A 25,180-nucleotide genomic window follows, 5' to 3' on the forward strand; every position below is an offset into this window, starting at 1 on the left:
GCCCAGACCCCCTTCCTTTGCGGGGCCCAGCTGCGCGCCTCGCGAAGAGCCGGGCCTGTAAAGGAGGTGGAGGAGGGGAGGCTGCGGGGAATCAGGGCCCGCCGGATGTCGCGGCGCCGCGCTGGGCTAGTGATGAAGGTGTTGTCACCTCCTCTTACCCGCACTCAGCCTCCTGCCTGGGAGCTACCGGCTTTGTCCCCTCCTGGCGCTTGAGATTTGAGTCCAGGCCCCCACACCTCGAACGGCCAGGTGGCCCTTGGTTTTTCTGTTCTTGAAACGGTTTTCTTTTCTTGCACACTTGCCTGGATCTTACGTTTAACCTTTACAGAGTAGCCTATGTCCTGGGTTTTGTATATGGAGCTTTTTGAAAGGTGCTGATTTTCTTCGTTTTCGTGCCCTTTCGGAACTATAACCAGTTTATGCACAGAAAGATCACGATCTATTTAAATTGGAGTGTTGTATTCATCTTTCCCCCCTCTCTCGAAACAGAACCTGAGAACCATGTTGGTTTTTTTCAGCAAGAGACTGCGATAGAAATATTGAGCAGGAGGAAGGGAGAAAGGGGTCTAGTATTCCTTATGAATACCAATAGGTCTCCAAGAATAAAGTGGTTAAATTTGTCAATGTTGTGAAGAAAATGTAGTAGGCAAGGCAGGGATTCTTAATACCTGGCAAAGTCTGGGCGATTGTCCAAACACCTGCCTAAAGCAGAATCAATCAAGGTGGTTGGTTACATTAGAATAGAAAACAGGCCAGGACCAAAAGCCACTTGGCTTGTCCTCTGAGTCATTTCCCCTAAGGCTTTCCAATAGGGTGCACCTTCCACCCGTGGTGTGTTGACAGCCCAGAAAGGGTGCACCTGAAAGCTTGTTTCTGAGACTGATCCTAGTTCTGGTAGTTCCAAGACTCCAAGGTCACAGTGGGTGTGGACAGTGATGATTAGCATTCACCCCTGAACCACCTGTGGCTGGCAAATGCGGTTTGGCCCTCACTTAATGTCAGTGAGCCAGATTAATACTTTTTTTTTTGTTGTTTTTAAGGAAGCATGAGTCATTTATGTTTTGGAACTTATGTGGACAGTGTGTACATATTTTTTAATAATGAAAAAATATTTTTATTCCCTTTTCTACAATTTTAAGCTTGTATTCAACTTGTATTATTTCTTCATCCTGCTCCTTGCATTATGAGTAACTTCAACAAATATGTGGTATACCAATTTTAGAAAGCAAATTTTTTTCATACTGTGGGGTAATTTGAAATAGTGTCAGTTTTCCTTATTCAAATAAATGAGAATTTTGAAAAGAAATATATGTATGAATGTCTATAATAATCTGTACTTGATCAAATTTAGTCAGAGTGGAATTGTGTTATTTTTCAAGTTTGCTTTCCCCTTTTATTTTTTTTTCTCAAAATATCATCAGGTTGTATTAGGTGACTTTCAAAATTCTTTTTAGCCTTGAAATTGTATAAGCTTAACTGCAATGTTACTGCAGGCGTTTTTTGGAGAGGTCCTAATAATTATTTATTTTTATTTGGCTTTTGAATTCATATTTTATTTTTTCCATGTTATTTTGATACTGTTATCCTAAAATTTTGAAGTTAATGTTCTCAATTTTGCTTTTTGTATTGGTAAATTATATTTAGTATTTTAGAATTTTAAATTTATAATGTTAACTGCCAAGTGTTGAACAAAAGAAGAATATCTATGATTTGGAATTTTTTAGTTTTTTGGAGTATTCTCAATAAGAAATCTAACAATGGAAGCGAAGATTTCTCAGTAGTGTGAATTTTAAATGAGTAAAAAGTACTACTTTGAAATTACCTAGTGATACCTATAATAACTAGTTTCATTTCTCTAAAGCACTTTTGCGTTTAGTGCCAACTGGTTTGAAGGTAGAATGTGTCTTTGCTTTATTCTAAGAAAAGGTAGGATGTGTCTTTGCTTTATTTAAGAAGATGTAGACTTTTTTTCTACATTTCTGAGGGCTGGGGAATATGGCTAAGTAGTAGAGTGCTTACCTAGCTTTCCCAAGGTCCTGCATTCTTTCCCCAGTAGCATGAAGAACTCTTTTGGACTCTAGTAAATGTTTTCCTTGTTTCAGACATTATTTTGATTGGGTTTAATTCTAATATGAAAAGTAGTTTGAACTTTCTCTTCAAGTTTCTTCTGAAGTAATTAGATTAGCATAAATGTCTCATAGAGTTTAAGTGTACTTTTTTTCCCCCTGAGGTTTACTGTAAGATTTTTCTTTTTCATTAGACATGGGAAAGTCTCTTTCTCATTTGCCTTTGCATACAAGTAAAGAAGATTCTTATGATGGAATCACATCGACTGAAAACATGAGAAATGGACTGGTTAATAATGAAGTCCATAATGAAGATGGAAGAAATGGAGATGTCTCTCAGTTTCCATATGTGGAATTTACAGGAAGAGATAGTGTCACTTGTCCCACTTGTCAAGGAACAGGAAGAATTCCTAGGGGTATGTGTTGTTATATTATTTTTCCTTTAAAGAATGATTTTAGGCATCTGCTTGAATATTATAGAACCTCTGGGTCTAAGCAACTCAATTTTAAAAGCTTCAAAATTAAAGTTAAAACTGCTTATTAGTTATCCAGTCAAAGGGACACAGCGAAAAAAAAATATATATGAAGGTTCCTAAAACAGTCATGAAAATGGTTTCACTTGTCCAGTAGTTTTTCTTTCCTGCTTTCTATTATAGCAATATGCATTGTCATTTCACTGAAAAGTTTATAGTGCTGTTTGCCATCTTTAGAGGTCATATTGTAATTGCCTTGCAACATCGGCTTATTGGAAACAATTTAATTAATTTGGTGATCCAACATTTGTAATTTCATTACTTACTACTAAAGAATAGTAGTACGTTGCCCATGTCCTAGTTAGCTATTTCCTAAAGGGAATTTCAAGGTATATGAAGTTGAGCGAAGTAGGGGAAAAAATTAAGTTTGTGGTGTACCATAGGCAAAGTCAGAGGGAAATGTGCTCATTGTAGACTATTTTAGTTGCTGTGGAATAAGTAAAAATAATAAAGGCACCTTGGGCTGTTTTTGTTCTCTGTGGTAAGTAGACTTGTGACCCTGGAGAGACACTGAAAGAAAGATAGATTAACAGTAGAAGTTATACCAAAGTGTCTGAGAAATGTCTTGAGTTAGAGGTGAAATAGTTTACATTTGCATTGGCCAGTGAATACAATGGTTTTATCTTTGTGGGAATAATAGCTAGTTGAGAATAAAAAAATTTGTATGTGAAGAAATTAATGCACAAGAGATGGGGGGATGCTGTTTGAGCAATCTAGTTATGTTTCTGAGATGTGACCAATTTTGGCAGATCGGCTATAGTTTGGAAAGTCATCAAGCTTGGCTCTAAATTTTTTCATCTGAGCAACAGAGAGAATGGAGTAGCAGTTTATTATAGCAGAGAAAAGAAGAGTTGTGTATAATTGTCAGAACATGGATTAGGAGATCAGTTTTGGACATATGTGCTTGCAGATGCCTATTTGACATCAAAGTAAGTACTTTTAATAAGCAGTTTTTACAAGGATCTAGAATTCAAGTGCAAGAACGAGCCTTCATCAGTGTGGAGTCAAGAGCTTTGTAATGTTTTGAACAACCAATAAAAAAATAAATAAAAAAAAATAAAGTATACTGGACCTTAGGGCCAAGGTATTTTATAATAAAATTTTGGGAGAAGAGACATAAAATTATTTATGTTGAATCTATATTAGCTGTAGATTTGAGGATAGGACAACATAAAGCAGGCAAAATCCTGGGATAGGATGATAATCTAAAAAGAGAAATTTTTACTACTTTATGGTTGGATAGTTCCTAAAGCAGAATGAAATGTAGCCTTGATAGATAATCTTCACCATAAGGAAAGGAATGTAGAAAGGTTTTTGTTGTTGATTTAGCTTGATTCTGTGAATTATTTCTTTTCTCTTCATTCTCTGGCCTGTGACTTAATTTAGGGCATCTCAGAATTCTTATCAATATGGTAATAGAGGCTTGTGAAAGTTCTGTTCTATTACATATCATGAATCAAGAATAGCAATGAGAGAGAAAATATTAAAAATTTGACTAAAGTTGAAATTATGAAATTGTGCTTTTAAAAAGTTGTATTGAGGGTGTGAATTAGGGAAATACAGTATTAATTAATAAAAGTATACACACACACACACACACACACACATACACACACACATACCACACACAAAGACTCTGATTTGGTTATCTGAATGACAGCAGAAAAACATGCTGCTATCTCTCTTTCCTGAAACCTCTTTTGCTTTAGAGGTTCTTGTACTATTCCACTTGAAAATAAAAATGGATATATTCTAAGTCTCAAGCTTTAAGAGGTCACTGGTCTCATTACTAATCTCAAGTGGTCCTTAATGATACTAAGAATCATACTATATTTCTCTCATTTCTTTTCTTTTTATTCTCAAGCCTGTGACTGTATTTCCCTAATATATGATTTTTCAATCGTTGGGTTCATTTTGACATAAATATACATGTATGAAATTTAATTTGTTCCGTTTTAGTCCCTGTTGCCTCCTCTTCCCTTTACTCTTCCTGTACTCTACTGGTCTTGCTTCTATTTAGTTATGTATTTATGTTTAATTGTTGCTTTATAAATACACATAAAGGTGGCATTTGCTGTGGCATATTTATACATGCACATAGTATAATTTTGTCAAATTCATTCTACTTCTCCTTTTTCTCAACCCTCCTCCTTTCCCCGCAGTTTCTGTCTTCCACTGGTCTTCCTTCTATACATATGGTATCTGATCTCTCCTCTTTTTCCCCCTTACTTTGTTCTAGTTTCTGCATGTGAGAGAGACAACATTCAACCCTTGACTTCTGAGTCTGGCTTATTTCACTTAGTTTGATGTTCTCCATTTCCATCCATTGATAAATGCCATAATTTCATTCTTCTTTATGGCTAAGAAAATCTCTACTATATATGTATGTACATATATATGTATGTATATATATAAAATCACATTTTCTTAATCCATTCATCTATTGGAGGGCACCTAGGCTGGTTTCATAACTTGGCTATTGTGAATTACACTACCATAAACACTGATGTGGCTTTATCACTATACTATGTCACCAAATCAGAGTCTTAATGGGAAACAGTGGAGTTGAGGGAAGGCCTGGTAAATTCTGATCATTTGAAAGCTAGGACTTTTTAGATTTTTTTCAGTGGATAAAACAGTAACAGAGCCTTCATTATTATATATTTTTATTAGCTAAACATCTAACGTGAAAAAGCATGGTACTTTCGCTGTATACTTTTTTGAAAATTTGGAGAGCTGTTGACTAAGAAATGAGATGAGAGCCAAATGGTATTCTGGTCTTTCCAAATCAGATTATAATGGAGTATCACTATTTTTATTTAATCATGTTAATAAATCTCTAAATCTGCTTTTACTTTAAGGGCAAGAAAACCAGTTGGTGGCATTGATTCCGTATAGTGATCAGAGATTAAGACCAAGAAGAACGTAAGTGCTTATGAGAAAATGTCAATGCTTTCTGTTTTTGTTTTTGTTTTTTTATCTTTTTATTTTCAAATTATGTATAAGTAATTACTCTAAGACTACTAAGAGGAAAGATGTTATCACTTGTCAAGTTATTCCATCATATGCTTCATGTCATTGAATACAAAAGGATTCCTGTCTGGGCAAGGTCTGAAAAGCAGCATGGTATCTTCATATTCTCAAGTCTCTTATTAAATCAGATTAAGAATAATAGTAGGAAACACATACACATCCTTTTTATCCAAAAATGGGTAATAAGGTGTTCCTATCAACTACAAATAAAAATGGGTATTCAGACTATGGTGATGACAAGGAACCAAACATGCTTAGTAGCTATGTGGCAGTTGTAAAAGGAAATGAAAGGGAGTTCCTAAGAATCCTGATGTACAGAGTAAATACTTGATACTTGTCCCAAAGAAAAGAACCCGACTCAGAATACTTTCAAAAATAACTTGTTAAAATGGGAACACTGTACATGCTCTAATTTGGAGAGAGTTCAAAAATGCCATAGAGGGCTTGAGAAAATCATAAGGTACTAGACCATCCTCAGTCCTCCAAAACCTTAGACGACCTCAACAGAAACATTTATGAAAGGAAAGACATACATTCTAAGGAGAAGGGAGGAAAAAAACATACATACATACACACACACACACACACACACACACACACACACATGTTGGGGTTGGGATCCACTTCATGCTGGGCAGGAACTAAAAATAAGAGAAAGGTTTCAAATACTAGGGAGTGAATCTCAGATCTATGAGGTGAATATGCATGGAAGCCATCTGTTTAACGGAGATGAGCCCTTGAGCAGTGAACCTAGAACCCTGTCCCATCTCCATCTCCCTACATGAAACATTCTTTTACAACTGCAAAAAAAAATTTCTTATTTAAATTTGAACAACAGGGATGGAACCCCAAAAATTTCTAACAGGTAATAAAAGCTTGTGAAAAAGATGAGAACTTAATATAAAATGTACTATAAAAATTAAGGAAAATATAGAAGCTAAATGACAGAACTGTCTAAGTCAGAAATTAAAAAGCTCACAAATGTGATAACTAAACAGTAGGAGAATGTGAACCATATAGACCCTTTAAAATAATTAGAAAAATATGTTTTTCCCCCAAAAAACTAGAAGAACACAAGTGCAAAAAGATATTCTAAATAGTGAAGTAAGGGAAATTGAGAGTAAACAGGGGTAAATGAAAGCATGTAGACAAATTAATGAGAAAGATTTGAGAAAAAAATTACATAGAATATAAAGAATATTGAACATGCATGTCATTAGAGCTCCTACAAAGAAGAAAATCAAAGAAATACAACTGAACAAATAACTAAAGGTTTAATTCAGGAAAACATTCCAAAGCAAAAGAAGACATGACCCTACATATTAAAAAGACATGCCACCATCCTAAAAATAACTCAGACTAATAAAGTTTTTAGACTTTAAAGACTAAAAAAAAGGCAAAAATCTCTTTTAACATTCAGGCAAAATGATCAATTAATTCATTAAGGGTACAACCAAATTGACACATTACTTCTTGATGACAGTGTTTTGAATAAATAAGCTGAAGCATAGCACATTTAGTAATTATGGAAATAAAATGAACCAAGAATTTTACCAACAGTCAATCTGACCCTTTATTATAAAATGTATGTGACATATGAGGATGTAAACAATTTGGGTTAAAGCATTTATAACCTGAGAGTGGGAATATTTTTCCAACTATGATTTAGAATCCAGAAGTGATGAAAGAAAGATAAATAAATTTTAAACAGTGTAGATAAACTTTTACAGGTTGAAAACAAAATGTTAATTAAAGTTAAAACACAAATGGCAAACTAGGAAGTAATGTCTGCAAATCATATTAGACACAGGGCCAATACCCTTCCTCCACAGAGTTTTAAAATTTGAGAAGAAAAGGGCCAATTACCAAAAGAAAAAAAAACAGAAGCTATGAACAGCTATTTCACAAAAAAAGAAATGCAGATGAGCTTTAAATTAAAAAAAATGTTCAATCTTATTCATAAAAGAAATGCAAATTAAAACTACACTGAGAAACTATTTCTATCAGATTGGCAAAAGTACAAAATTTTGTCAACATATTTTGTTGGCAACACTAAGGGAAAACACATATACTCATCCCTTCTAGTGAATGGGAATTTGGCATTATCTAGCAAAATTACTTATGCATTTACTCTTGGGTCCTGGAAAAATTTATTCTAAGGATAGTTGTCAAATATAGTATATGGCATTTGCACAAATTATTCAATATGCCAATGTGTAATAGAAACAACAAAAGTAGCCAATAATAGAGAACTAGTAAATTATTACATTTACACAGTATTAGAATGGAAAAAAGGGAGAACTGTGTAAAATCCAGAACAAATTTTTATTTGAAAACACATATACATTTGCTGTCTGAGGAGGCCTCAGGGAGCCAGTGTGCCTTTTGAATTGCACGCCACACTTCTGGATGTCTGCGACTTCTGCACCAATGTCCAGCCCTCAATAAGACTTCATGCCCCCAGAGTAAGCTAATTCTTCCTTCTTTGGTTCCTGCAATTGAACCCAGTGGTCTTAATCACTGAGCCACATCCCAGCCCTTGGAGACAGTCTGGCTAAATTGTCCAGGCTCGCCTACTATTGCTGCAGTCCTCTGGGGATTACAGGCTTAAACACTGCCCACCCTGGCCTCAGCTAATTGTTCACATGAAGATAAGACTAGCATATTGAGTTGCCAGTGGGGGTAGAGAACCCTGGTCTCATGGACCCTATTAAGCTACTAGGAAGCCCACTAAAGAGGACATGCAGGGGTGAGATGGGAATGTGGTTTCCCCTAGAGGCATTATTACTGGGTATCCCTAACTCTAGCCTGTTTTCAATATGCCTAATTTCTAGTGGCCAGTCACGTTCCAATTGGGGAAATGTCCAAACCTAACCCTCAGCTACAGAGGGAATTCAGAGATTTACAGACTTTTCAGTGTTGTCTGGGTTCCCTGTGCCTTTGATTCCCCCTTTCCAAAGGGCCCCCAGGGGAGACTGGGTGTGTGGGGAACTGCCAGAGGCTTAGCCATTGCTGAGATCTGCTTGGGAAGGTGGCTCCCGGCACTGGACATCCTCTGACCTGGGCCAAGTAGTTGGCATTGCAGGCAGGAGCTACAACCCAGCTGAACATTGTCTTTAATAAACTGTTTTCTTGGGAAAAAAAAAACAAAACATATACATTGATAAATGAAAAATGATAAAATTGGTTTACCTGTTCACTTTGAAGAATGAGCAGGTAAGCAAGTAAAATCTGTGTGTGTGTGTGTGTGTGTGTGTGTGTGTGTGTGTTGTTTGACCTTTGGAATTATGTACATATGTATATTACATGTATGCATACATATTTATAGTTATCTATTATTTGCATATATATAGTATATGTGTGTATCTATATATTGTACATTAAAGTTAAAACACATAACTTGAAATCATTGTATTTCTTGGGGGGAGGGAGTACCCAGGATTGAATTAAGGGGCACTGAACCACTGGGCCACATCCCCAGCCCTATTTTGTATTTTGTTTAGAGACAGGGTCCCACTGAGTTGCTTAGCGCCTCACCATTGCTGAGGCTGTCTTTGAACTGGTGATCCTCCTGCCTCAGCCTTCTGAGCCACTGGGTTTATAGGTGGCCGGGCAGGGCACAGTGAAATTATTGTATTTTGAATGTTACTTTTTAATGATACATTATAAATATCTAAGGGAACCACAACAAATGTTAAAATGTATTCAATAGTTGCATTGTTAGGAGTACTATTGATATAATTTTGAAATTATTATACATAAAGCAAATAAGTAAGTATGTAAATGCCATTAAGGAAGAAGATTTTCAGCATAAAAGCAAAAAGATACAATCAAATAAATTGGCTTTCCACTTCTGAAGAAGATGGAATAACAGACTAGATTTATCCTCCTAACTAAGAATTTATCCTCCTATAACTAAGAAACTGGATAAATACATGAGATAATACTTTCACAGTTGACATCAGACAGCACAGGACAGTCATTCCTTGAAAAAAGAAAACAAATGTGATAAGCCCTATAATTGTACTAATTGTCTGGAAAGAGGTTCCAGACTACAGCACAAGAAAAGGAACCCAGGCAGAGTGTAGCAGTCTTCCTGGTGCAAGAAGCTGGTGCTATGTGAGTCCTGGAAACAAGATCATTGGAGCAAGCAGGGCAGAGCAGCAGAGGGTAGAGAGCTGCAGAGACTGCTCTTAACTTGCTGCTCAGTTTTCATCAGTGTAGTATGTCACAAAGTCCCTGAACCTGGGGAAGACCACTCTGTAGAAGCAGAGAAAATAATCTGCAGAGCTCACACCAGAAAGGCCAGAAAGTTGTTTCTCAACTTGTATTAAAATAATATTATTTTAGAAACAACTTTGGGGTCTTTATTTGCATATGAGTTGAAGTTATATTTGAAGTAGTTATGAAATTATTTATTTATTATTCTGGCTATATACTTTAGCTATATTATTTAATCCTCAAAACCTATAGATTTTAAAGTAAAAGAGTAAATTACTTTAAATAGTGCAGGTAGGGAATGGAGGTAATTAAATTCTAACTTGATGCCACGTATACCACACAACTTCATTAACACTATGTAAGTACCAGGATTTTCTTGCTTTCTCTAGGATCATAAGGAAAAACAGGACTAATTAATTTTATAATAAAGATCTATATACATTGTCATGAAATAGCCACATTTTCAATTTGGAATGAAATATTGCATGGAATGTTATTTTATTGTCCCATCAGGTTCAATATTTGCTATGGTTTAAACTGAATATGCAAAGTAATTTAGAACACTGGTTCATATATTCACAACTAAGGCTTACTTATAGGCCCTAAGCGCTAAATTGATTCTAGTGGACTCATCTGCCCACAAGTAATTAAAAATAAAACAGTATTGTATAGAAAATCCATTGAAGTTCAGATTTTTTTTATCATGTTGATTTTAAACTCTTTTTATATTTCTTTTAGGTATTTGGGTATATTGTAGGTACTATAAACATGTATTCAAAGTACTTATTAGTAATCCAATAGTGATCACTGCCCTACTCAGACTGAGAAAGTCCAAAACAAATGAGTGATAATTGGTTTGTTTGCTCAGTATATTAGCATGGATTTAACAGTAAGTGGCAAATTTTTATTTACTTGTTTTATTTTTTTTTAATTAACCATTTTGCGCTTTTTTGTTTTTACTGTAAGCAACTTAAAATACTGAAAAAAAAGAATACATCCTCAGGAGGCTCTTTTGAGGTACACAAATATTAACTTCATCAAGGCATAGAACGTTTTGGGGGAGGAGAAAGTGGAAGAAAAGATAAAATGATTTTTTTTGTTATGACTAGAATATAAAGAAGATGAAATAAGTGACATGTAAGACTTAAGATGAATAACAAGGGACTTTCAGCAGAGGACTCTGTATTGAAGAAATCAGGAAATTTGGATCTCTAGTTAAGAGGATAACCTTGAAGAAAAAAAGGAAATTTTCTTGTGTGGAGATTGGAAAGAAAATAAGAAGAGACATTTCTAGGGCATTAGGAGGATAGTAAAGGCAGGTATTTCAGCCTTTTTTTTTTTTTTTGCGGGGGGTGGGGGCTATTTTTTCCCTTGCCCTTGTCTTATACTGCTTAATATTATCTTTTTAATTCATTTCAAAAAACAGTGTAACAACGTCTTCAAAGCCAATTAGACTAGTGTAAGCAATATTTTTTAAACTGAGTTTATAAATATTTTGGCATGAGGAAACTCAGAAGACTGATCATATTCAGTGAGATTAATGGGACAAATCGTTATATATTTATTTTTAAGAACTTCATAGGCCGATCTGATGAGCTATGACTTTAGGGGATCTTAAGATTGTGAAACTCCTATGTGAAAACTCTGCTTCAGTGTAGTGAGAAGGAAATCTTGAAATCTCTATTTCTATAAAGCTCCTAAGCTTGATTCTAATATGAAGCATGTTCGGGAATCACTTTAGTAAATGGACTATTGTAAGCCTGAAATACCATTCTCCAAAAGGGTGAATTCATCTTCTAAGGAGAACATTTTAGACTCAGAGCAACTCACCCCAATAGTTTTAGGGTATGAGAATATGGTAAAAGTATACATGTTTTCTTTCCCAGTGTGATATATGGAAGAAAAATTCAAGTTGAAAATCTCTCTCCAAACATTATGTTATATAATTTTTGATTCTCATACATTTAAATATTCCCCTTTGCTTTTCAGAAAGCTGTATGTGATGGCATCTGTGTTTGTCTGTCTGCTCCTTTCTGGATTGGCTGTGTTTTTCCTTTTCCCTCGCTCTATCGACGTGAAATACATTGGCGTAAAATCAGCATATGTCAGTTATGATGTTCAAAAGCGAACAATATATTTAAATATCACAGTAAGTACAAATTTGTATTAAAAATATTTTACTTCATTTTTTATCTTGTTAAGCAGCACCTTTAGTATTGAGATAATATTTGTTAAATGTGACACAGGCTGATTTACTTTTTGTTTGTCTGTGCTATATTGACCCTTCTGTATCATGTCTGATTCTGCTGAAAATGCCCAATACTGGCAATTCTGTGTATACAGAATTATTTGACATTTGGAGATTTCTTTCGGAGGGTACAATAAACTGAACAATTTATGACAAAGAAAAAAAAAGTCTTACAAATAATTTACTTTTCAACATTTGATTCCAAATAGATCCAAGCAAGGTATTAACATAGTTGATTCAGTAGATGTAATAAATGTACCATTTCCACTCCCTTGCATTTTGGGAAATATGATTCTCATTATTTTAGTAGATCATGTCTTTATTGTGTTTAAAGTACAGATACATATAGCTCTTTGATTTCTCTGTCATATGTTGGTATATGTGAAAATGTCCTCTGTGTTTCCCAGTACAGTACTTTCAAAAGAAACTTTTAGTCTCCCATTCCCAAAATAAAGAAATCAGATTGGGTTATCTGTTTTTTACACATTAATATTTGTTTAAAAGGAGCCAGGATTCCTTATGCCATATTTGTACATGCATATAACTTGATCTCATTATTATATATAACTATAATGCTTCAGTGTAAAATAATTATCTTAAAATAAATAACTAAAATAAAAAGAGCATAGATTGCTATCCCTGTCATTAGAAGGGAATGTATATATTAGTCATGTCTTTCATAGTCATTTATAGCTTCAGGCCCAAGGTGTGGCAGTGTGGCAGTAATCTGCTTGGTTGTAACAGTGGAATTGGTTGATTTTCCTTGTAGAAACAAGTAGTTAATGTTGTGGCAGATGACTGTTGTGGTACTTGGGAGGAGAAAGTTTTGGAGGGATAGAGAGTAAAGGGGAATAGCGTGTTAAAATGGTATTGCTCCCTAATTACAGAAAAAAAAAAAAAAAAAACTTCCATGGATCCATTTATCCTCATTGCTTAATATCAAAAGTTGATAATCTGAGGGCTTAAAAACAAATTATATCTTTGGGAAAAATATGTATGTGAATAAAACATAACAAGGCTAATTAAATTATAAAGCATTATATATGGGTGGGAAATTATTGTTTATCATTTTCTCACTTTAATAGCCCTTTTGTACAAGGAAGATATTTTTCTTTTTGTACACTGTTTAAAAAAGTACCCAGATTTTTTTGGCCTGTTTGAAAAGTCTGCTCTGGTATTAAATACTGCAAATAAATAATAATAAATAATTAAAAAGTGACTTTAAAAAATTTCAATGTATTTGAACATGATATTTTAGTTTAAATAATCATGTAGGAATTCACACATTTAGGGATACTGCCTCATAATTCAATTAAGAAAAATTGAACATTTAATAAGAAGAGCACTATTTAGATGAAATTAGGCTTCACTAGCAGGCACTAAGATAAGAGGCCAATAGGTTCCATACAATATTTTGAAAAGCAGAATTATATTGCCTTTTAAAAAAATAAATAGAAATGTAAGTAATGATATATATACTACTTTTTTCTTCCTTTAGTTAATGAGGATATAGAAAAAAAAGCAGTTTCTCTTACTATACATAAACAATATAGATTACTTCTATGATCCCATGATATTTGGGGCTTCTCCCCATCACCAAGTAGGCAGTCAGTGCTTGTTTTAATCAACTTTTTTACTGCTGTGACTGAAAAACCTGGGCAGAACAAATGTAGATGAGGAAAGGTTTATTTAGGGGCTTATGGTTTCAGAGGTATCAGTCCATGAGAGGCTGGTTCCATTCCTTGGTGTGTAAGGTGAGGCAGGACATCATGGATGAAGAGTGTGGCAGAGAGAAGTAGCTTACATGATGAATAGGAAGCAGAGAAAAAGACTCCACTCACCAGACAGAAATATATACCCAAAGTCACCCCCGGTGCCCACCTCCTCCAGCCACACCCCACATGCCTCCAGTTACCACTTGGTCAGTACTGTCAGGGATTAATTTGCTGATTAGATTGAGGCTCTCAAAACCTAATCATTTCCCCTCTGAACCCTCTCACGCTATCTCACATATGAGTTTTATGAGGATACCTCACATACAAACTATAACAGTGCTGCAGAGGATACCGGAGGATACAGACTCCACCTGGAGATAGCATCAGATCTCACTAGTTGAAGGTTTAGTCCCACCAGGCTGCTCCCCACTTCATATGTCAATTGCTGTTAATTTGGGGTTCCCACAACCCTCTGCTTGGGTCAGATTTAATAGCTAGAGCAGCTCATAGAACTTGGGGAAACAATATACGTATAATCACTGGTTGACAATAGAGGATATTTTAAAGCATGTAACTAACCAGCCAGATAGAGATATATAGGAGTCTTGGAGGTTCCAGTGAGCAGGACTCTGACTCTGGGGAGTAGGAGTGCACCATACTTTGTACAGGATGAGTTCATTTCACCTTCCTGTAAGCTTCCATGTGTTCTTATATCAGTAATGCCTTGAGCCCTATTCTTTTGGTCTCCTATGGAGGGTTCATTACATACGCATGATTGAAGATGGACAGTTTTGATTGGACAAAATGGATATGAACTGAATGAGGAAACCCAACAAGATCTGTGTGTACAAATTCTGCTTGGCCTCTCTGAGCAGCACCCCTTTATTCCAGGGATGGTGCAGACCCCTTCTGAAGTTAGGGTCTTATGATCTCTCAGACAAGGTGAATCAGAGAATTTCCTAATGGCCATCTCCAAGACATAGAGGCAGGGGAAGATTAGAGAATGATTTTAGTTTCTGTGACTAACATTAGGAAAGAAAATTCCACTTTCTACATTCTGCTATGGGGAAAAGAAGGAGCCCGTGAAAGGTGGGCAAGGGAAGGTCAAGAAAGAGATTGTGCCTTCTGAGGCCTGATGCGTCCTGGCATTGTAACAAAAGACTCTTTCACCTTTATTGCTGTGAAGCTTTTTCACAGCTGCTTCAGGAACAAGGATAAAAGGACAGATACTTTAACCATGTTGTTCTAGCATTTAGGAAATAACAAGGGCTATGCCAGGAAGAGTGGGTAAAAACCAAAAAATATATGTCACAATATCATAGTCACACTTTCTGTCTTTATGCTTATGAAACTATGTAATTGTTATTATTAGACATTGAAAATTCCTATGACATATAAAGATTTTTACTCCTACTGTAACATAGTTAACTATAACATATCTGTATATTTTCTGACAGTGCATATATACATTCACATATTACATATTCATTATATTAACAGTTGTTGTCATTCTCTTATATATTTATATATAAAGGACACATACACACATGCATACACATGCACATTTTAACTGAGAACACACCACATTTTTCCATATTAAATTGTCACATGTAGTCCTTTATGTGAATTTTATTATTACAAATATTTATTCAGAAAACATCTTTGTGCTTAAACTTTGTTTCTATTTCAGGTTGTTTCTTTAGAATAAACTACTGAAAGTAAATTTGTCAATTCAAGATCATAGATAGTTTAAGACCTCTGATTAAGTTATTTTTATTTTAAATCTGATGATTGTTCACCCATTTGACTTAGAAATTAAATCAATCCTTACTGCTTTCAGCACAAAAAAACTGCTCTGTAGCCAAGCACTGTTGCATAGGTCTGCAATTCCAACAACTTGGGAGGCTGAGGCAGAAGGATCTCAAGTTCATAGACAGCCTCAGCAACATATCAAGACTCTGTCTGAAAATAAAGAGTTGGGGGTGTAGCTCAGAAGCAGAGTACCCCAGAGTTCTATCACCAGAGACTGCAAAAAAAAAAGATTGAAAAAAATCTTCCCTGTAGTGCCAAATTTTCGTTCATCCTATTATTTTGTTGTTGTTTTTTTTTTTCACCGTTATCTTTGTGTTTTCTAACACTCCATATATCTTTTTCTAAGTCTCCTAGTATTTTTGTTTTCAACTTGTTTTGCATCATTTTTCCCTTTGGTATTCTAATGACAATTATGGACACTTGTAACAAAAAAACACATAAACCAACATTATTTTGCATATAGAGAGGGTTCTAATGTTCTCTTCAATCCCATTTCTTAGTCTGCTTCAGGAGATCCATTGACCTCAAATTAACCACCCCTTTCCTATTGTCTAGAAGTGAAACTGACATGACATTGGTTGCTAATCTCTAGTACATTCTTTTTTTTAACTATTTTTTTACTAAGACTGATTTCTGTCCACTTATCCCATATTATAGCATTCATTTCTTTCTCCATATTGATATTAATATACATACAGATTTACATGTTTAGATTAAAATTGTTTTAAAACATAATATTTTCCCACATTTTTATACACTTTGGTTTTCTCACTTGTTAATACATTGTGGAAATAACTTCTGATCTGATTTAGATTTAATCCATTCATTGTGATGGCTACATAAGATTTACATAAATTTTGTTTATTGCTGGATTATTTATCAAAAAGGCTGTAACACTTCACATTTAATATTTACCAGTAATGTAAAAAGAAATCTTTGACCATATCCCTAATAGGAATAGACTTCATCACTTTCTACAAATTTTACTAGCCTGATGAATATAAAGTAATATTCTGTTTTTACTTAAATCAACTTTTTCCTAACTATAAATGAATTTGAAAATTTTAGATTTGTCCTTTTTGATATGTTTATGCATCTCCTTGTATGACATTTTTGTTTTTTATTTTCAATTTGACCTTTGTCTTTTTTTTCCATCCAAATTTTAAGGGCTTCTTGTATATAATAGATGATAACTATTGCTATTTGCCTTATAAATATTTCTTCTATGTTTATTGTTTCATGTCTGTTGATTTTGTTTATGGGATCTTTTCCTATTCCTGGTTTGAATGTCTTACTTATTATCTGTTATTTCTTAGCTTAATATTTTTCTTATTTTCATTGGCTAATTTCTAAAGTAATTTGAGATTATCGTTGTGAATTAGAAATGAGGAAACTAACCTCATCTGTCATATAAGTACAGGAATAATGCAACCACATTTGTGTACAACCGTGCTTGAATCTAACCTACGTCTTCATGGTGAGCTGGTATAAATGCCCATTAGCATGTGAAGTTAACATACCAATTTCCTTTAAACAAAAAAGTTTATTTCAATACTGTTAACATTCTAAGTGCCCATCTTATATTTAATAGAATCAGAAATACTAATATAGTTGGTGGAAACATGTATGAAAGTTAGTAAAAATGTGGATGAAATTTTTAAATTATTTTTGTTGATTTTTGCTAAGACCACAAATACATTTTCTTGCAATTCATTGTTCCACATTCCACTACATATTTTCTGAGGCTGTTTTTTAAAATTTTTATTATAGGCATAAATACTCATGCATAAAGCCAAATAATCAGTTCATTTAATGTTCTTTGACATTTTTTGGTGATACTATTCTCCCTTTCGATAAATGAAGCATAGCCACAGCTGAAGTTATTTACCTTGTTAATTTTGAATGCATATTTGTTTTTTCAAGTAAATGTACAATTTCTGCCTCCTTTCTTTTGCAGAACACATTAAATATAACGAATAATAACTATTATTCTGTTGAAGTTGAAAACATCACTGCTCAAGTACAGTTTTCAAAAACAGTTATCGGAAAGGCACGCTTAAACAACATAACCAATATTGGTCCACTTGATATGAAACAAGTAAGCCTCACTTTTGAAATACTTGGAATGAGTTACACCAGTCTCAGCCTTGTCTATCATATTATGTGGGAAGGGGGGGCTACAGATTTCTTCAAAAACTTGATTTCGTAATGTGTTACATGTATAAGATAAAAATCTTAGAATCAAGTTCTTCAGAAGGAAGATTTCTAATTCATTGAACTTTTGACATATATTTGAAGTTTTTATGTTTGCATCCAATTCTCTGTTGATTCTTTACCCTTTTATTTATTTTGCCTTTCAGATTGATTATACAGTACCTACTATTATAGCAGAAGAAATGAGTTATATGTAGTAAGTTTTGATTTTTATAATTTATTATTAAATCTGTATATACTTTTTCTTTTAAAATTTCTATACCCTTATCTGTTAATATGACATTTTGCAATATTTCTTCTGGCCTCTCATATCATTTTTTTCATCTTCCTGTCTGAACATAAATAACATTTATGTATATATACCTATATACATGAAATTTATTTATTTTTATTTTTTAGCATCATATTAGGGGATCATATATGTCACTTTATACTTTTAGCCATTATGTTATATAAAACATAGTGTCATATTAATGTGTTAGTATAGTAAGATTAAAAATATTGATTTGAAGTTCTAAAACTTTTAAATTGGGTATAAATGATTAATAAGTTTTCTTAAATAAAAATAATTAATTATAAATTTCATCATCTTTTGATATATAATTTCTGGGTAACTAGCAAACTGGCTACTAAAATGTTAAAAGGTAAGCAAAATGTAAAAGTAATTGTAGCACACATTAAAACAACTGTATAAATTCAGGGATGAATGCATAAATATATTTAGAATAAAAAGTCATGAATATACCAGTCATTATTTAGAACATAGAAAATATTCAATCAAAATATACTTCTTAAATAGTATTCTTAATAATATCTCTGTTAGCTTTAACACAGAAAAATTTTAAATTTGTAATGTACTAATATATGTATTCGCTTTTTAATTTCTTTAACAGTGATTTCTGCACACTTATATCCATCAAAGTGCATAACATTGTACTCATGATGCAGTAAGTATAAGTATTTTCTTGAAAAAGATTTTTTATAAAAATTTTAGATTTATACCATTAGCTTATATTATAAACAACATCTTTACAAATGCCATCTCAATAGAGTTTTAAGTCTTTATAAAAATGATATATAATTAAATATTAGCACACTTAACAAATTAGGATATGGTTGTTCTGAGAAATAATGAAGGATCACATGGCTACCGAATAGTGAATCTGTATTATAAGAGCTCAGCTGGGTGCGGTGGCACATGCCTGTAATCCCAGTGGCTTAGGAGGCTGAGGCAGGAGGATTGCAAGTTCAAAGCCAGCTTCAGCAAAAGCGAGGCACTAAGCACTCAGTGAGACCCTGTCTAAATAAAATGCAAAATAGGGCTGGGGTGGTCAAGTGCCCCTGAGTTCAATCTCTAGTTCTCCTTCCCCCCCCCCCAAAAAAAAAGGAGCTCAGAAAAATGGCAGGGTTTGGAACAGGGAGAATGAAGCTCAACATCCAATTCCTTGGTACCTTGATAAATGATCTCAAACAGCAACAAGGAGAAGTAATGTTATTACTTTAGAAAATGGATGTTGTGTAAGCCAATAAATATTGTTGGCTATAAGTTTGCTATTTTGGCTATTAATTGATATTTGATTAACATGTTTCTTATGATGAGGGAACTATATATTATTAAACTTAAAGATAACTATTTTTAAAATATTCATTATATGTAATTATTTGCATACAGCTTGCTCAGATAGCTCTTTTTGTGTGTCCATGGGGGACATATTCTCTAAGACAACCATGTTTACAACATTATCATTAATCAAATAATAAATCCCTGGAAAAGATATTTATGTGTAAAATGGTCTTATTGTAGAAAACCTTTTCATATAACTATTGAACATTTCTCCCTGTTTATTTTATTTTTAGAGTTACCGTGACAACAACATACTTTGGCCACTCTGAACAGATATCCCAGGAGAGGTACCAATATGTCGACTGTGGAAGGAACACCACTTACCAGCTCGGGCAATCTGAATATCTAAATGTTCTTCAGCCACAACAGTAAAAACTGAAGGAAGTGAAACTAGAGAAGACAGTATACTCAAATATTTGCCAAACTCTCAAGAAGGAGGTATTTCCTAATAGGAGATCTTAAGTTGAACAAACCTAAAGTTTACACTTCTGTTTTAAGAGTTTGGTTAAAAGTATGTGGACTTGAAATTATTGCATCTCTCCATTCTGTGTTAATGATATATTTGTACCAGGATCTGTTACTTGAATATGAATTTACTGATTCGGTTTCTTTTCCCCTGACAAGGGAAAAACTGAGACTTCTATACTATACTTAATAATTGTTTAAAAGTCATAGCTCCAATTCATACCTTTACTGACAACATGACTTTGGTGATAAACATAATTTAAGAAACTTATGTTCTGAATGTTTTTATAGAAAATTACTGAAAGCCTATTATTCATGGAAAACTTTTAAAAATAATCATTTTTTCCTATTTTATAAATTCCCATTACTACATGGTAGTATTTCAACTACACAGTATTTTGGCTTTTAGCTAAATATTTTTAGCTTTTAATTTGTTGAAATTCTACTCATTTGCATGATTTTGTCTTATTTCAAACTAGTGATTGTCTAATACTTACCAACCAAAATAATCTTTGCAAAATTCTGCACCTAAAATTATTAAAAACTTCTGAAGTGTTTCATGTGTCTTCCCTTATTAGTTATAGTTTTGTGAAATTTTCCTGTGATCTTTAAACATAGTCCTTTAATGTACAATATTGTAAATAAACTATGCATGGCTTTTTATCAGGTTTAATAAACATCAAATGAAGTGGTACAGGTTCAAAATTTAAGCAAGTTGATCATAAAAATAAAGAAAATAGGAAATGAAATTCAGAAACCTATACAGTGTGAATAGATACCAATTATATGTTAGATCTGGCATAAAACAGATTTGAAATAAACTATTTTGATGCTTCACTTTTTTTATGTTGCTTTCCATACTAAAAAAATGTTGCAGACACTTTTCACAACTAATAGGTACCCAGTTGCCAATTTTATGAATGTTGTAGATATGGAAATTATTTCTTTGATAGAAATTATTCAAGAAATTCTGCCATTAAATAGCCATGGCTATATAAAAATAAAACCTATATTATGGTTTTAAAAATCTAATCATTTTGCACATCACATGGATATGATGATGCCTTCTAGCGATTCCATTTCTAAAGTTATATGCTTTGGGTTTTAGTTTTATTTAAAATTGTGTTCACGTATAAATTATTGGTATGTTCATTTTGCTGTTTTATATTTCCAGTACCATTTTCCATTTGGTCTTTTTGCCTTTTAACTTTCCAGGTTCTAAGGAATTTTAAAATACATACCACTAAGCATAGAGCTGAGTATGATGCCAAAAAATGTAAATGGGTAGAGGTTGATTTTTTTCTGTTCCCTAGTGACAGAAATCAGGTTTCCCTTCCCCCATCCCCAAGTGCCTAGCAGGTTTGAAACAGCCTGTTCTTTCAAGTATAAAATATAAACTTTAATTATTTAATTCTGACCTTTAAACACACTCAGGTCGCCCCTTAGCTATCAGATCATTTACTCCAAGTTTTCTTGAGTAGACATTTTAAGTGGGTAGAATATTTCTTTTCTTTTCTTTTCTCTTTTCTTTCATTCTTTCTTTCTTTCTTTTCTTTCTTTCTTTCTTTCTACCACTTATTCTTTTTTTAATCCATTGTTAACTGGGCCATTCTTACTTTAAACCCACATCACCCATTTAAATTTATTCAGACTTTCTAGTCAAACCCAGTCTTTACTTTCATTTTTCTTCTGCTGTGTTTTCTCCCATTTTCCTAGAAACCACATACTTCTCTGATATTGATTGTGTTTGTATGTTTTTAAATTATTCTCCTTTTACTTTTCCACATTCTCTCATTTTGACATAATTTATTTCTATGAATGACCTAGGCCCCCTTTTGCATCAAACATTCTAATCCTGTGACTTCAAAAATTGCCAGTATTTGTAGGAGGGTTTCTAATTCTGTTTCTCCATCCCTGACCAGCTTCACATTTATCTAGTAAACTAGAGATATAGTATTCCTTGGCCCTCCATGTGGAAAAAAAAAAAAAAATCTTGCAGAACTTTTATTACTTCAGTTTGTTCCACCCTGCTTTTGTGTTCCCTTTACATCAGTGTCACCATTCATTTCTTCAGAGTCATTCTTTAGATATGCCTCATATGATAATCAGTTCTGATTTTTCTGCTCTACATGTTTTAACTTTGGAAGATTACAGAGTATAAATTAAACAGATTTTTCTGATGGTTTATGACTCTTATCCTTCTTAGAGTACATGCATAGTATCCCCTGAAGAAGCAAGAAAGTGGAAAGTGGAAGAATATTTTGTATGATTTAATTTTTAATGTCTTTTCTTTACTATTTAAAATGAAAACTCTTTGTTGTATCTAGTTTCAATGGAGATTGAATCAGGAAAAAAAAAAAACCCTAGAATTTAAAAAAAGCAAAAAGACCAGTAGAAGACAAAAAAAAAAAAAAAATCACTATGACTATGTTCAGAGAGAGTTGAGTAACTATAAGAATAAGCCTAGAACAAAACAGGCTGTAAATTAATAAAATTACAGGAGAGGCAAAAATATAGCCATAAAAACATCAATCTGGAAATAATGCATGAAACTTTTAGTTTTTCTTAGGTCAGTGTCCAGTGTGGTTTCTTACACACTAGAATAGGATAGGTATTAATATATTTTTATAATTGCTCTTAAACCTTACCCAGGGACATGATAATGATATTACAACATTTTTCTAATGTTTTCAGGAATAACTTAAGTTACAATTTAATAGTTAGGTTATTCTCACAAAATCCAACACTGTAAAAAGCCTTTATGTGTCAATATTATGTATATTACACATTTGCTACTTTTAGCCCTCTTTTGCAGTTTTTCTTAGATCATATTCCAAAGGAAGATGATAGGATCCTCATCTAGAAGCAAGAGCAGCATGGACATATTGAGGGACTTACTATGAGATCACATATTTAGTACATAATTTAATTGGGGCTATACCTGGTTATTCTGTGTCTCACCTCTATGCCCTATAATTTAAAATGTTCATTGGAAAGCTCTACTTACTCAGGTTAGTGGGATGAAAAATTAAGAGAAAAGTTCATTTGGTTAATAGTGACAATCAAAATAGAATTGATGAAATAAGATTATGGTGGCTTTAAGTTGTTCCCTGAAATATTTAAATGAGGATATTTAGAGAATATTCTACAGCTTAATTTTTCATTAAGATTTAATGCTCCTTGATCATTCCAATAAAGATAAAACTGACATGGTATCAGTAAATTATTTATAAATAATGGTGATTATTGCATTTGACATTTGAAATAAGAACAGTATGAAAATATTAGATACCAGATAAATTTCTTAAAATTGTTAAATGACCATCTTTACTGTGGTATATAACATTTAAATGACTGTAGTTTTATTTGTGTGTAAGTTTTTGTTTGCTTAAGCTAATGAGGTCATTATTTTCTCTAAAAAATTTCACAAAAACAAAATATAACTCACCTCAGATCCTCTGGTGTATAGTTTGGAAATGACAGTACAATATAAAAATAGGTAGGAAGTAACTGTCAAACATAATATAAGTAACATATTAGGAGACTTGAAACTTTGGCCTAATGAATCTTTTGTGGTTCTTAGCCTTATTATTGCAATATAATTATGGATATTTCATTGAAGGCCATGTATCTAACTCTCCCCCATTTTCTTTGTTTTTCAAAGTAGTTAGAAAAAACAGTTCTTTATATAATAATTTTTCTTATTTAAGAAAATCGCTTCAGTTAGGTACTTTATAAATGATGTAAGTTTCTGAATTTTCCAATATATACCAGTCTTCTTTGATAAGCAATATGCAGTGAACATCAAGTTACTAGATTATAACCAAAAGGTCACTTACCATAATGTCACCAGGTAATGATTTCTAGCTCACAGTAACTAGAAGCAGCAACTACTTGGCTCAAGTGCATCTAAAAGTAATTAGTTTTATTTCTCTCACTTTTTTGTAAAATCAGATTTTAAATGAGATGTTTATTGTAAACCATTTTATTTTTAAGAAAAAAAAATATGTGCTCAAAATGGTGGGATAAAAAGACTGTTAAATATTTCTTTAAAATTTTTATTGTCACATTAAAACAACATATGTTTGTGATGTGCTTGGATCAAAATTTAACTCCTGTATTCCAGATGTACTTATATCAAAGTAAAAACTTTCAGTTGTCATCTGAAACCTCTGATTAGAATGAACATTTGTGTATTTTTGTGTTTGTTAAGAAAACAAATTTCACAGTGGCTTCTTGAAATTTATCCTTAATTTGGATAAAATCAACTGAAATAAAGTCACTATAGGGATAAAAATGGTAGTTTCCATTTTTTGAACTGCTGGTACAATTATGTCTATAGTTCTTTTTACACACATTTAGCATAGATTCTAAATTGAAGAACATAGTAAGGTCTGTATTTAACCCTAAAAAATATTTCATGAGTTAATTTACCTAATATATGGCAAGTTTTTCATAGCTAAATCTAACTGTTCTAGAAGGAAGTTGTTGCCTTCTATTTAATTACATTAATTGAAATGTGTTTAATTAAGAGAGATGTTTTCAGCATATTTTGTATACTAAAAAAAAGAATTAGTATTGGGCCAATGGCGCAAAGGTAATATTACTACCATGTAGACTATTACAGTTCAAAGTGTCCCACTTCCCCCAGAATTTTAGAAACTAGAAGTCTGGGAGATACTGTATCAGCTATGGTTGGGTGATTCTAAGTACTACAAGTGCTATTTATCTTCTAATTGTTGTGTGAGGTGGAACAAATACCAAGTTGCAAAAGATCCAAAATTTCATTATGTAATGGCTGATTTTAGATGTAAGATAACAGCAAGCCATGTCTTTGTATTTTATGTTACATTTTCTTCTAGAACTGAACTAAAAAAGATTTTGGACAGTGATTTGGAATGCTTGCTCATTCACATGAACCACTTGGTCAGGTATTGCAATGATGGTATTATTAGACTTTAACCCTCAGTTCTCATTGTGAAATATATTTGGCATTTTACTTTGTTTATATTATGTAGTGACTTCTATAATAGCACATTTATTAAATTTACTTATCGAGTAATTCTGTAATTATAACTATTACTGCTATTCATGTAATAAAACATGCTTATTGATAATAGCAAATGAATAGAAATGCCCCAAATCCTATTTTTTTAATTCAGTTGTAACTGTCACTCTTGTAATTGTGTATGACAAAATGAAATTTATAAAAAATTTTAGCATGAAAAATAAAATTTGTATCAGTCAAA

At 33.0% G+C, this 25,180-nt stretch overlaps 1 protein-coding gene across 1 annotated transcript in view; it reads left to right on the forward strand.

Annotated features, from left to right (window-relative positions):
- The window catches only part of Tmem106b (transmembrane protein 106B), a 25,357-nt gene extending 177 nt beyond the window's left edge, over window positions 1-25,180 (forward strand). Inside the window, exons 2-8 of the mRNA XM_015488260.2 lie at window positions 2,261-2,482; window positions 5,461-5,524; window positions 11,843-12,002; window positions 17,586-17,726; window positions 17,989-18,038; window positions 18,736-18,789; window positions 19,700-25,180. Of these exons, the coding sequence (XP_015343746.1) occupies window positions 2,263-2,482; window positions 5,461-5,524; window positions 11,843-12,002; window positions 17,586-17,726; window positions 17,989-18,038; window positions 18,736-18,789; window positions 19,700-19,838 (828 nt within the window). The 5' untranslated portion in view covers window positions 2,261-2,262 and the 3' untranslated portion in view covers window positions 19,839-25,180. The remainder of the gene's footprint in view (window positions 1-2,260; window positions 2,483-5,460; window positions 5,525-11,842; window positions 12,003-17,585; window positions 17,727-17,988; window positions 18,039-18,735; window positions 18,790-19,699) is intronic.

The sequence above is a fragment of the Marmota marmota genome, unplaced genomic scaffold, assembly GCF_001458135.2.
Source record: "Marmota marmota marmota unplaced genomic scaffold, marMar, whole genome shotgun sequence".
Taxonomy (NCBI): Eukaryota; Metazoa; Chordata; class Mammalia; order Rodentia; family Sciuridae; genus Marmota; species Marmota marmota.